At 51.3% G+C, this 13616-nt stretch overlaps 1 protein-coding gene across 9 annotated transcripts in view; it reads left to right on the top strand.

The window, feature by feature from the left end:
• Nucleotides 1–3977: 3977 nt before the first annotated feature.
• Nucleotides 3978–13616, top strand: part of PUM1 (pumilio RNA binding family member 1) — a 53955-nt gene continuing 44316 nt past the window's right edge. For 7 of the 9 annotated variants that reach the window (XM_034069192.1, XM_034069185.1, XM_034069189.1 and 4 more), the window contains exons 1-2: nt 3978–4087; nt 7933–8306. In XM_034069192.1, coding sequence (XP_033925083.1) covers nt 7944–8306 — 363 coding nt within the window. In that variant the 5' untranslated portion in view covers nt 3978–4087; nt 7933–7943. Of the gene's footprint in view, nt 4088–7932; nt 8307–13616 lie in introns of those variants that run through there. The other 2 variants (XM_034069191.1, XM_034069190.1) reach the window with 1 other exon arrangement.

The raw sequence follows: 13616 nt of genomic DNA, 5'->3' as shown, positions 1-13616 counted from the left end.
TCCTTTGCTTCCAGCTCCTCCAGATCTGAGTTCCTGGGTGTGAGCTGTCCACTTTGCTCTTGTCACTGGTGACAATGTGTTGCAGTGGCTGGGCTGTCTCAGTGGCCTCCTGGGGCCCTTCCCAGTGCACAGCTATCTGCACGCTGCACCTTCAAGATGGGCTTCCTGTTTGGCTCCCAGTTAACTAAAACCAACACCCCAACACGTTATCATGTATAGATGAGCATCACCCCCGTGCAGACTCCTGTGCCCACATTTAGGAAACACCAGTGTTACATCTGCAACCTCAGCTGAGCCCTCTGAAGCACACACATTGGCATCCAGCCTTTAATTATTGCTTTGTAGATGAGGTTCTTCCCATGGTACCCATGGCCCAGTTAGGGCTGGATCTGCCCTGGAGCAGAGGGATGAGGGAGATGTGGATGTGGGACCCCCATGTCCCCTCCTGCACAAGCTGGAAGGAGCCCACAGCAGATCCGGTGCTTGAAATGCTTTTCCCTTTCTTCTCTCTCACATCCTGAGGGATTTTGCCTGAATCCAGAGTGCTACAGGAGGGTTTGCTGAGTAAGAAAGGGCAAAGGGTGAGAGTGGAGCCTCTCTGCTCCCAGCTTGCCCCGGCAATGCAACCAAACCACCCAGAGCAAGAGGCACCAGTGCCAGGAACAACACAGGAGTCCCATGGCAACAGGGCAGGGACAGGAGCTCAGAATGGTGTAACACATCTGGCACATGTCCCACTTGCAGGAACAAAATGGAGCTTCTCCTGCCCGGGCAGCTGCCTGCAGTGGCTCCATCCCATCCTTGAGCCCTTTCTGAGGCTCTGGAGCTAAAAGGCAGATGATGCTGCAGGATCAGAGTGTGATGCTGCTTTGCTCCAGCAAAAGCATTTCAGGGTTCATCATGCTGTGCCATCGCTCTGCTGCTGGGCAATGCGATTTCAGGACAGCATCCTTTGGGGTGGTCACCACATATCCTGCCTGGCAGGGCCACTGGAGAACCACCATCCTTGCTAAGGAAATACAAGGGGGGTGGAAATAAGGCCTGGGATGTGTTCCTGAATCAATTTACAACCAAAAGCTTCCTTCCAAGCACGAAAACAGCATTGTTCCCATTCACCCACCGCATCCTACCGGCCTTGCTCCCGTTCCTGCTCCCATTCCCTTGGAACCAGCTGTATTGATGTCGGCACACCTAGGACCAGGCAGCCGGATCTATGGATCAACTCAAGGCCCTGAAAAGCATCTCTCTGCCTTTGTCTGAGGTTGTGAAAGCGGCTTTTTTACTCCATAACATCTGTGGCTCGCCAGGGTCCCTCGGCTGCATGCTGGAGCTGGCGCTTCTGCACAGGGTAAATTAATCCTTTGTTGCTCCTCAGCTATTCCTTTGCTCCAGTAGGGATGGAAGAAAATCAACTCGTTTTTCTTCCTGCCCTTCCTGTTTACAGGGACACAGGGAATCTTCACAGGATACCAGGGAGAGGTGCTCGGACTCTATAATGACACCGCAGCCTTGGCCAGGCAGGGGACAGTGGCTGTAAGGAGGGACCAGCTTGGTCCAGGGGATAAGGGGTTCAAAGTGAAGCCCCCAGACCTCAGCATGGCTGTGGGTTGTGGTGCGATGCCCACGCTCACCATGGCTGGGGCTCTCCTGGGTGATTGTTCATCTCATGTTTGTTTTGAAGTGATTCCCTTGCTGCTCTGACAATAAGATGATGGGTGCAAAACCAAAGTGATGGGAGTGATGTGCCCTCCATTTGCTGGGGCCTGGGGGAAAGGCATGGGTTTATGTATCCAGCATCCTCCCCAAAGGATGCACCAGCTGCAAACCAAGAGGAGAAAAGAATCAGGCTTATCCCGAGGTGAGACCCAAACTCCAACTCAGTCCCATAGCTACAGCACTGCAGGTCCTCATGTGCCATTTCCCTGCCTCTTTCTTCCTAAACCGAGTAAACTAACTGGCGTACGTGGGTTTTAACCACTAACACTTCAACCACAGGAGGACTCCTTCCCTCCCCCTCTCATTATACCGGTATAAATGTAATTATCCCTGGTGTAATTAACAGGAGCCCTGTTTCTGGTGTCAGCAGCAGCCTGGGTGCATGCTGCAGCCCGCTGCGGTGGAGCTGTTATCTCTGGCTCCCAGTGGAGGGTCAGCACTGCTTGGGGACTCCTGTGCTACCACCAGCATGATAGCTGGGGACCAGGAAGCCCCACCAGCAAGGTGGGGTGCTGAGGCTGCCAGTTTGCAAGCACAGCACTCTAAAACATGGCCAGGATAGGCAAGCAGGGACCTGCCCGTCTTCCCCTGGGCTCCACAAGTGAAGACATGGTGTGAGAAACAGCTCCCGAGCTCTCCTGCTTCACAGCTGGAGTATTTGTCACCGGGGAGTCCACATTGATGCCTGTAGGAGCCTGGGGTGTTCAGGGAGGAGAAGGGTGCATGGACAGGTTCATCTGCTCCAGCACCAAGACGACACGGTTCCACTGCTCACGTCTCTGCTATGCCACACCGGTGGTGATTTGGGGTTGTCGCATGGTCCACCATGGCATGGCAGAGCCAGGTTTAGGGCTCTACCAGCTGGAAGGTGGAGAACTGATCTGGCCTCACACTTCCAACAGGCTGACTGCATCCCTGAGGCTGTTTGCTCGGAGCAGGGCAGCACAGCTCAGCACAATAAGCTTTGTCTTCTTTAGGGATGCTTGCTAGGAGAACCTGCTGACGTTCCTATCCTGCTGAAGAGCCTGGGGGCAGACAGGCCTCGCTAACAGGAGCTACTCGTTGCACAGGATCCACACTGCAGCCATTGTGGGGTGCTCAGGGCATGGGGGGGGGGGGGGGGCCGTGCCAAGGGCCACACACCCATTTGGACAACATGGTCCCAGCAGAGCAGTTTATCACAGGGAGGTTGTGCCAGGTCAAACAAGCCACGCCAGCACTGGCTGAAGAGAGCTTTGGGTGCTGTAGGAGCTCTAAGCTAACTCCTTATCCTGAAGGACCCCATCACGCCTGGCCTGGGGTGCTCAGCACCCCCCAAGCTGTGTGTCCTTAGGGGTTTGGAGTCGGCTGCTTCCATACAGCTTCCTGGAATAGACAGGGTGGCACAAAGACACCCATCACCCTTTGGGTGAGAACATGGATGCTAAGCCACAGAGCCAGCTCCCAGCTGGATCCAGCCCTGCTTGTGCTTAACGACTGTAATAAACCAAGGTAACTCCTTGCACCTGAAACCACAACCTGACTGCTTTGCCCACAGAGGCTCAGGATAAAGGGAAACCTCTCCCCGTGTCCCCTGTGGTTTGTGGGACCCCGTTGGCAGCTGGAACCCTTTGAACCACTGCGGCCGCCGCGCTGGGCTTGTTTTGTGTGTGTGCATGCAAGGGCACATCCCGAGCGCTTCCCTGCACCGGCTCCTTCCTCCTGTTCCCATGTGTGGGTCACTGGCCTGGCCAAGCGGGAGAGAAAGCCTCACATGTAAGCATGGGGCGCACATGTCAGGTCCCGTCCCCAAACACGGGAGCCCAGCAGCTCTATGGGGGATGCTGCACACAACCGAGCGGCCGCTCCCGACCGAGCTGCCCCTTTAACATGGAGGTGTTAGCGCAGGAACTACCGCTCCCAGCGTGCAGCGCTGTGTTGTAGTGCCCAGGCTGCCGGAGCAGCGCACGCTGGGGGCTGTAGTTCCCTTCCAGCCCTGGCTGTGTGGGGAACGGAACGGAAGGGTTTAGGGGGGGAAAACACCCCAAAACCGTGCTTGGATGCGGAAGGAGCGGGGAGGGGGCTCCAGCACTGCCCCATGGGCCCTGGGGGCGGCTTGAGCCCTATGACCGCACCGGGGCCGCAGAGCCGAGGCCTGGCCCCGAGCCGTCCGGTGCGGAGCCGCCGGGGCCGGTGCGTGTGAGGGGCCGGGGCCCGCAGGCAGGGCCGGGCCGGGGCCGGCATCGCTCGGAGCGGCCTCGCCTTCCCGGCGTGCAGCGCGGCGCCCGTCCCCGCCGGGCCGCCATGTTGTCGGAGTGAAAGGCAGGGGGAGAGGCAGGCGGCGAGCGGCCTGGGGGGGGCCGAGATCCGTCTTCATCCTACCGCTCCGCCCGTGAGTACCGGCACCGGAGCGGGCCCCGCCGCGCCGCGCACCCCCCCCGAGCCGCCGCTGGGGCCATATTGGTGCGGGGGGCAGGCGGAGCCGCGGCAGGCCGGCCCGAAGGCGAGCGGCCGCGGGGCGCTGTGCCTGGCGCTGCCGCCCGGCTCCTTGTCGGGGGCCGGGGCCTGGCCCCTATTGTTACCGGGGAACGGGGGAGCGGCGGGGCCCTGCCTCCCGAGCGGCCGGCAGGGACCGGGTTGTTGTGGGGGGGAACCACGGGCCCATCGCGGTGCCCCCCCCACAAGGGGCCGGCCCTCGGAGGGGCTCCCCCTTTCTCCCCGGGGGGCGCCGGCCCCGGCTCGACGGGAAAGGCCGGGGCTTTGTTACCCGCAGGCCCGGCCTGATGGAGTGGGGGGGGTGCGGTGGGTTCGTCCCTTAATGGGGGGGTCTCCGGGGGTCGGTGTCCCTTGGGGGGGGGGGTGAGGGACGGTGCCTCGGGATGGGGGGGACAGGAGGATGTAGACAATACTTTGGGTGTGCTGGTGACCGGGGGGGGGGTGTGTTTGTGTGGGGTTTCTTTATCCCTTCCCCTTGTTTTTATTCCTTCCCCTTGTTTTTATCCCTTCCCCTTGTTTTTATCTCGTTTTCACGTAATAACAGCGTTTGGCTCCTTTTAATTGCAGGCTTGTGATTTTAAGAGCCTGTCTCTTGCCCCAGCCTGAGAAACAATCCGGGCTTTATGTATGTATCTATAGATATTTGTAGTCAGTGTTTAATAACTTTGTTCTCAGCAGAGATTTCATTAGGCAGATCATGAGTAAGGCATTTCCTTTATTAACACTGAGGGAGGTGGGGTACGGGGGGGGGAGCATTGATCACCCCCTGGTTTCGTGGTGCTCCCAAGCACCTCCGTCGGTGCCTCGGTGACCGGTGTCCCGCAGCGTGTCCCCCAGGCTTGGGAGGAAAACACAAGGTTTAACGCTCCAAGTTCGCCTAGGCCCGCACAGCGCTGGAACAATGGCTCTGCTTTACCGGCCAGCCCAACTTTCCCGAATAACCCACCCAGCCCCAGCTCCCTTCTCGTTCGGGATTGAACTGTTGGAAACACGCCTCTTGTGCCGGCTTCATTTTGGGATATTGCCGTAGTTTCGGAGGGATATTGAACAGGAGCAGGGAAGAGCCGAGCGTGGATTAAAGCTGCTTTAGTCAAGGCCGTGCTTCAGACTTGCTTGGAGATGGCTCCGGAGTTTTTGTTGCTTGTCCCATAAGCTGAAGTATTTTGCCTGTAATGATAACACAGGCTGGTTTATTTACATGCTGTGTTTTTATCGAGGGAAAAGGAAAATCGCAGCCTTGGACTCTGGGTATTGGGCTGGAAACCTTTGTTTGGAAATACAAAACCTCCCAGCAGCCGCTTTAGGTTGGAAAAGTTTATTCCGTGTTTTGAGGAAGAGCTGGGGACTGGAAGGGCTCCTCGGAGCCATTAGCAGCTCCGGGTTAGCGAATGGCTGCGTGTTGTGTAGGTGACTGTACATGCTTGTGATGCTCTGTGTGCTTTGAATGACAGGATTCAGCTGTCCGCTGCATTTACCACGGCATTTCTATAAAAACCCGGCTTGGAACCAAACTTGAGCTGCCCCCAAAGCTCCTTTCCCCTTCGCTCCCTTTCAAAATGTCGCCTGTGCCAAGTTTTCCTCTCGGCTTTGGAGCTGCCTTGTCTGGATCAGACGAAAGAGGAAGTGTCTGGGAGCAGGAGGCACTGGTGCGGAGCGGCTCGGTGCCTCCGCTGAGCCTTTCGACGGTCTCACCCCCCCAGTCTTTATAGTAACACAGTTATTACCGATCTGCGTGTAAATGAAAGCAGAAACCACTTTGTGCTGGTGAGCAGGAGGTCCTCTGGGAGGAAAACAAGGTTGTGGTTGTGCTGCCTGCCTCTCACAACTTTGCTGTGCTATTCCCCCTGGAAAAGGGGCCTTGGCACAGTGTGCAGATACATGAAACTCCTTGCGGATTCATAGTATCTTCCTCTGGTTTTTAAGGCTGCCCAGAGAGAGCTTGCAGCCTCTTCACACAGAGGCTGCTCAGGTTTCATTGTCAGCAGTTCATACACGCCCCAACTGGGTGATATGTGAATTTCTTCCCACTAAATACTTCGAGTTTTTCTTATTGTATGGAGGTGCTTTATTCCTTCATTTCGTGGTACCAAAGGGTTTTGATAATGATTATTAAAGGGAAACTAAGGGGAAAATGCCATTAAATTGGAGTATTGTGTTCTTAAAAACAGGGTTTAGTAATATCAGGTGTTGTCACAGTGGTTTATGAAGTGGTTGGGAAAGACAGGAGGAGTTAGCTCTGTTGAATGCTGCTGGTATTTAGGTTGTGAAGGTCTTTGTATGAGAAACCTCCTGGAGTTGTGTGTGTGGCTGTGGAAGCTGTGTGTAGGGACAGTTAAATCTCATCTCTGCAGCTCTTCAAGTTGTTTTCTTGTGACTCTTAACACCCTTCTCGATGTGTGGGACAAACCTGACAAAGTTTGAGCCAAGATAGGACTTGGATTATTGTTGCTTTTTGGTGTCAACTTTCTTTCTCCACTGTTAGAAGATTGTTCTTGGAAGGTGCCTGTAGTAGTTGAGTGTTGTTCAAAATGACTGATGAGCAGAGAGCAAACAGAGGAGCCTTTCAGGCCATGAGGATCCGGGCCAGGGTTTGCAGCCACCAAGGTACAACCCTAAGGTGTTGTGTTGTACAGAACACCCCCTTCCCCAGTGTCATCCTTATAACTCCTGTGTGGGATCTTTGGGGTTGTGTTTTGGAAACTGAAGCCATAAACTAATGATGATCTTAAACCAGTTCTGACTACAGCAGGGCTTTAGACCCAGGTTTGGTTTGTGTGTGTGCTCTGCACTGGCCGGGCGTTGCATAACAGATGAAAACACTTCTCTGTTCACACGTGCAGTGTCTTCATTGCTCTCAGGATCAGCTTATAACATCTTAAATAGCAAACGTCCACGGTTTTGTGCTGCTGGGATGTCATCAGCATATTGGGGGGATAGTAAATTAGGGAGGTGCTGGGAGCCCAGCCTGGCGGCTGTCTTCCTGCACACAGATGATGTGGGGTGTATGCAAAGTGTTTGGGGTGGGTCCAGTGTTGGAGGGAGGGTTTCTGTGACTTGTCCAGCTTTCCCCTGGTGCCAGTGGGACTGGTGCTGCTGGCTGCTCTGGAAGGTTCTGCAGGATCCCGGGCACTGGGAGGTTACCTGCTCTGTCTCCAGGGGATCCTGTACCAAACAGGGCGGTGTGTTTGAGCCAGCGGCTGAGTGTGCAGGAAGGGTGCGTGTTGTGCTTGGGGCTAACTGTAGAAGTAGAAATCCAGGGGTTTAAGTTTGCATTTAAAAAGCATGCCTTAATATTTTGCATGACTGAGCAGGCACATGGTGATATTGGGGCTTGTGTATTGACTGAGGATCTGGCCTATGAAGTGTCGCATGGAAACAAGCACAGCAGGCTCTGAGGGTGGGATTCGTGTTCCACCAGGGAGCCATGGCACTCCAGTGGGTGTTTTGTCCATAGCACAGTGTAATGGGTACCTTGCACAAACCTTGTGTGTGCTGATAATGCTTTGGAGCACAAAATGTGGGGCTTTTTTGGCTGGTTTGCATTATTGGGTGATATTTTAGTTGCTAGGTTAATGGAGCAAGGAATATGTTACAAGGAGTCGGGTTTGGAGTCGTGATGTTTCCCTGCCAGTCACGAGCTGGGTGTGTGGTTGAAGCTGTAAAGCTGAAGCTGTAAGGATTTCATGTTATCTTTTCCTTCCCTCTTTCCCTCCATCTCCCCCCATCCATCCCCTTCCATAGGTGCTGGTGGAATGAGCGTTGCGTGTGTTTTGAAGAGAAAAGCAGTACTGTGGCAGGACTCATTCAGCCCCCACCTGAAGCAGCACACTCAAGATACAGCTAATCCCAACATGCCTGTTGTACTGACATCTGGAACAGGGTCCCAGGCTCAGCCACAGCCAGCTGCAAATCAGGCCCTTGCAGCAGGGACACACTCCAGTCCTGTTCCTGGATCAATTGGAGTTGCTGGTCGCTCCCAGGACGACGCCATGGTGGATTACTTCTTCCAGAGGCAGCATGGTGAGCAGCTTGGGGGAGGAGGAAGTGGTGGAGGCGGCTATAATAACAGCAAACATCGCTGGCCTACTGGGGATAACATTCATGCAGAACATCAGGTAAAAACCAAGTTCCCTGTTTCCAAACTCAACCTGTGAATGCATCGGGCTTGTGATAGATGCTTTTAATGATGCTTAAGCTGGTTGTTGGGTGGTTGGAATGGCAATAGTTGTGCTTTTTTGATTTCTCTTTCCAGGATTGTGGTGCCTTGGTAGCTATAAGCTGAAACATTTTAGCTTTGGAGGGTGTTGAAAGCCCAAACCACTCTGTGACAGTCAAATGCATGTTTGCAAAGTTTCTCATTCCCTTTATTGATTGGGTTTTTTTTCCAATGTGTGAACCAGTGTAGCAGTGCCTGCTGCTGCTGTTCAAATCTGTTGCTGTAGTTAAATAATTCTTATGTAATGGCATTACAAAACTGCCAATGCATGGAGGTTGGGCTTTTACCATTCCCAATATTGAAAAACACAGCTCTGGAAGTCACTGGTAATGTGTTTTCCTGGGTTTCTTTGCTTGTTTGTGTTGGGTTTGGGTTTTTCTTACAAGTGGAAGGGGAAGGTGCTATTCATGTGCTTAGCTGAACTGAGATCTGCCTTAGGAGTGTCAGGAAGCAGCTACCTTCTTACAGCAACTTAATGTTTTTAAAGGGGTAGTGGGCTGGCCTGTGCCTCTGTAGTAGTGTTTGCTAGAAGTCTGCTTAGCAGTTGCATTGTCAGATGTGCTGTGAGTTAAACGAGTGCATGACTCACTCTGGCTTTCTGTCTGTGACCTGTGAGTTACTTCTCAAAGGAGATGTGCTCCCTCTTCTAAGGGAGCACAACCTAAGTGGAAGCACATTTTCACGTGGAATCATTGCCACAAGCAGGAGAGCAGCAGACACAAAGCTGCTGCAACCTGCATATGAGGATCTCCTGCCTCTAGTATTTCAAGTAGAAGGGAACAGGCTCCTCTGTTGCACTGCCTGGGGGGGAAGTGTTGCCATCCAGACCTTTAAAAAGCAAATGTTGCAGTGAGTTTTGCAACCTTCCTGGTGTTGGTGTGTGCATCAACAAAGAAGGAAATCCAGGTTCATTTTTGTCTGGAAGAAAAAGCATATGAAATCCTGCAATATGAACTAAGCAGCCAGAAGAATATTGTTCTTATTCCCTCATGTGGAAACAAAGGATTTAATGAAGGTATTTCAATGTAGTTATTTCCTTTAAAGTGAGGAGGTGTAATTTTCCTGTTAACTGGCCAAGTTTTCAGTCACTAAATGTAAAAGTTACTGCAAGAGAGAATGATGGAGGAGATCTAAATGTGATACTTTCTGGCTTTCCCCCATGTGTTTTGTGATCTGAAGCTCAAAATAAATACAGTTAACAGTAGGACCTTGTTTGTTTTGCTTCCTGGTGGTTTACACATTGGCTGTAATGTCTTTGTCACTCAGTCCTAGTGTTTAGTTTAAAGCCAGGAGGTGAGAAATCATTATGGATGTCTGTTTGGTCTTGATTTCTGATGGATACACTTCCATTGCTGTACTCTTGATTTTAGACTTGCAAAGATAATGCAGTAAGGGCCCTTGTTGCCTTGAAGACTGGTTCAGAAACTCAGGAGCTAAAACATAATGGGAAGTCAGAAAAAACTAATTATAGGGTAATACAGGTTAATGTCTGCCTGAAGCTTGGGAGTTGTAATTAAAGATAGAAGGATGCTTTAGTTGTTGAATCCCAGTTTCTTCTTTGTTACAGATGTAGACAGGCATCTCTCTGTCTGTTGGTGATAATGCTCCAGTGAGTTTTACCAAATGATAGTATTTCATCATGTGTTACTATATAGCTACAAGTGCTGTGAGTCAGAACTTATTTACTGTGTCCTTGATTTCATTTCTCATTGTGCTGGCTGTTCTCATTTGTTGCTACTTGGGAGAGCTGCTCTGAGAATGGAGCTGTGCATGGCTGTAATAGGGATGACTTAAGAAACTGAAGCTTCTCTGCTCCCAAGGAAGTAGATTGTATCCTCTTGTTGTGAACAGCAGGAAAATGCTAATTCTTTTTCTATTTTCCCTTTACCAGAAGGTGAGGGGAGGCAAGTTTCAATATAAAACTCAGCAATTAAAGATGCTGCTGTCACTCTGCGTCTTTACGTATCAAAGTTACCCCATCCACACAAATAGCACACATTATAAATTCCTCTTTGTTCTTGCACACACTGAAGTAATGGTGGAATCAGACTTTTTTTTCCCAACTGAAATCTCTGAGCTCCTAAACAAAATTCCTATAGACAGGCTGGTTCAGCCTGGAGAACAAAAGGCTCCTGAAGGGGAGACCTTAGAGCAGCTCCAGTGCCTAAAGGGGCTGCAGGAAAGCTGGAGAGGGGCTTGGGACAAGGGATGTAGGGACAGGCCAAGGGGAATGGCTTGAACCTGCCCGAGGGGAGACTGAGCTGAGCTCTGAGGCAGAAGCTGTTCCCTGTGAGGGTGCTGAGACACTGGCACAGGGTGCCCAGAGAAGCTGTGGCTGCCCCATCCCTGGCAGTGCTCAAGGCCAGGTTGGACACGGGCTTGGAGCAGCTGCTCCAGTGGAAGGGGTCCCTGCCCATGGCAGGGGTTGGGACTGGATGAGCTTTAAGGTCCCTTCCAATACAAACCATTCCATCGTTCTATGTTTCTGTGAAAGCTTGCTTATCTCTTTCCAAATCCCAAGAGCCATCTACAGCTCCTGAGGGGAAGAAAAAGCTGGTCAAGATGTTGAGCTGGGAGAAGTTACCAGCACTGAGCAGGGGTTCAGGGAAGTTAGCTGGGATTTCTGGGACAGGGCTGGTGGAGGCATCTATGTGCTTGAATTGGAGCGAAGGGAACGTCTCTGTGGTGTGGTCCCTTCTGAATTGCAGTGAGTGGCTGTGCTCAGACTGTCTGGATTGCACTGAGGGTAGTATGGGAGCTCTTTAGTAGAAGCAAATGATGTTAGGCATTTGCTTGCTCTGAGAACATGTTCAGTAATTGGAGACAATAGAACTCCACAGGGATCATCTTGTTGAATGTGGGGAATTTTTCACATGTAGTTGGTGAAGAATAGTGAGAGCAGCAGGGCTAGGACTGGGGTTTATGTTCAGTTTTGCCTTTCGGCAGTGTGACCATGGAAGTTCTTAACTGGGAACTTGCATTCAAGCGGAGACAGGAGGTAAATCTCCTGGCCTGTCTAGAGCACAGCTACTCAAACAATGCTGCTGTGGAAGCTCTGGATTTGATGTTTGACTGTGTTAGAGCCTGTTGACAGGCACTGTGACTGCCTTACAGTCATGGCAAGGGCCTTGAGAAAGAACCTGAAGGCTAAGAAAGGAGGAGCCCTGGTGTTTGTGCTTGGAAGTGAAACACAGAATCATAAAGTTGGAAAGCACCTTAAGGTTATCCAGTTCCAACCCCCTGCCATGGGCAGGGATACTTCATCCTAGACCATGTGTAATGGATGGGAACCTAGGTGAGAGCTTGTTCCCTCTCATGGCTGAAAGGCAGAACAAAGGATGTTGTTTGCCACAGTGTAGGTAGAGTATGTATGTGTTCATGGTGAGTGTTGGAAAGAGGCAGGAAAACATAGGTGTGCAGCTGTTCTATGACCTTTATACTTGGCTGCACTGGGGTGTCTGGCCAGGGCTCTCAGAAGTGGACAACAGTGAGGTGATGAGAAACTGCATGGGCCCATGAGCAAACCGATCTGACACAAAGCCAGTTGTTTTGATAAGGATATAAAAGCAGAACTCTCTTGTGGCCATGGCAGAAGCCTCACCTACGGGTAGATGCACCTCATAGGAGCTTTCCCAGCTACCTGAGACTCCTGGCACTGGCTGCAATGGGGCTTCCCATATGGAAGTGTGGACCTGGAGAATGATTCAGTGGTAGCTGGTGATGTATTTTTTCTTAATCTCTGTTCTCTTTATACAGTAATGATTTAATGCATTGCTAGCTTTCTTCGGTACTTTACTTATATACCTGTATCTCTGATTTGGTTCATTGTACTTACTATATATAGAGAGATGTTTACCTAATTCACATCAGTGTGATTGCTTTAGTGTGCTTATTGGCTTTAGTGTGCTTGTTTAATAAACTCTGCATATCATACATCCAGTGTGTGGTCACTTTGTGGTGTACCATGTCTGTCAGCAGAACACCATGTCACCAAGGGTCAATCCAACCTGGCCTTGAGCACTGCCAGGGATGGGGCAGCCACAGCTTCTCTGGGCACCATGTGCCAGTGCCTCAGCACCCTCACAGGGAAGAACTTCCTGAGTTCTAACCTGAACTTCCTGTTTCAGTTTAAACCCATCACCCCTTGTCCTGGCCTGTTTGAGTGGCAGCTGACTCTTCAGGATGGAGATTTCCTGATCTGCCCCTGGAAAGCATTTGGTGTGTAAGGGCTGTTGGGGTCCAGACAGCCTGGCTTGGTGTTTCCTGGAGTTGAAGGCACAAAGTCCTTCATGTACACCGTGTGTTAGCATATGGGGCTCTGAAAGGCAGCTTTCTGAGGTGTGTTTCATTAGATGTCTTGAGTTCTCATGAGTACTTCCTCCTATCACAGTGTTAGGATTTTTCTTAATGCTCTGCCACTGAAAGGGCTGTGCTAACTCAATCCACAGATGATTTACAACATAATAATTCTCCTGAATGAAATGGCTCATTTGGCTGATCTGTTTCACAGAGATTTCCCCACAGTAAAGGGGTGTCTTGGGGAAGGGGAATTGGAATATTTCATTTGGTCTTTTGCTTTATATTGCCCTTTGAAAATCCTTCCTGAGCATGAGTGAAGTTGGATATTTAAGGTTGGGTATTGGAAAATCCTTCTAATAGTACAGGGGAGAAAAACCACCCTGAAATCTTCAGAAGGGCAGTGTAAGAACTTTCTTCCTCAGAATCCATAGGTTTCCGTGTCCCTGAGAGGCAGTGGGAAGGTACCTGGCTCTAGCTGGGATTGCACAAGTGCCCTGGCTCTGGGATGTGGCTGTGGTGTGTCATAGGATGAGAATCATGGACTCACAGAATGGTTTGGGTTGGAAGGAGCCTTAAAGCTCCTCCAGCTCCAACCCTCTGCCATGGGCAGGGACTCCTTCCACTGGAGCAGCTGCTCCAAGCCCCTGTGTCCAACCTGGCCTTGAGCACTGCCAGGGATGGGGCAGCCACAGCTTCTCTGATGAATAGAACCTGAGGAAACCCATAATCAATGTGAGAGGCTTCCTTGGGTTGATTCCTGTACCCTGCATCAGTCACCACCTTGGCCAAGTGCCACAGCTATCATGAGCCACGGGTAAGTTCAATAGCTTTTTGCTTCCAATGCTAATGGGCGTAGCAATTCTAATGGTGAATTCTCTACTACAAAAATAGTAGTTAAACCACCTCATCC

The sequence above is a fragment of the Melopsittacus undulatus genome, chromosome 14, assembly GCF_012275295.1.
Source record: "Melopsittacus undulatus isolate bMelUnd1 chromosome 14, bMelUnd1.mat.Z, whole genome shotgun sequence".
Lineage (NCBI taxonomy): Eukaryota > Metazoa > Chordata > Aves > Psittaciformes > Psittaculidae > Melopsittacus > Melopsittacus undulatus.
The sequence above is the reverse complement of the archived record's forward strand: the minus strand, read 5'-3'. Positions and strand labels throughout refer to the sequence as shown.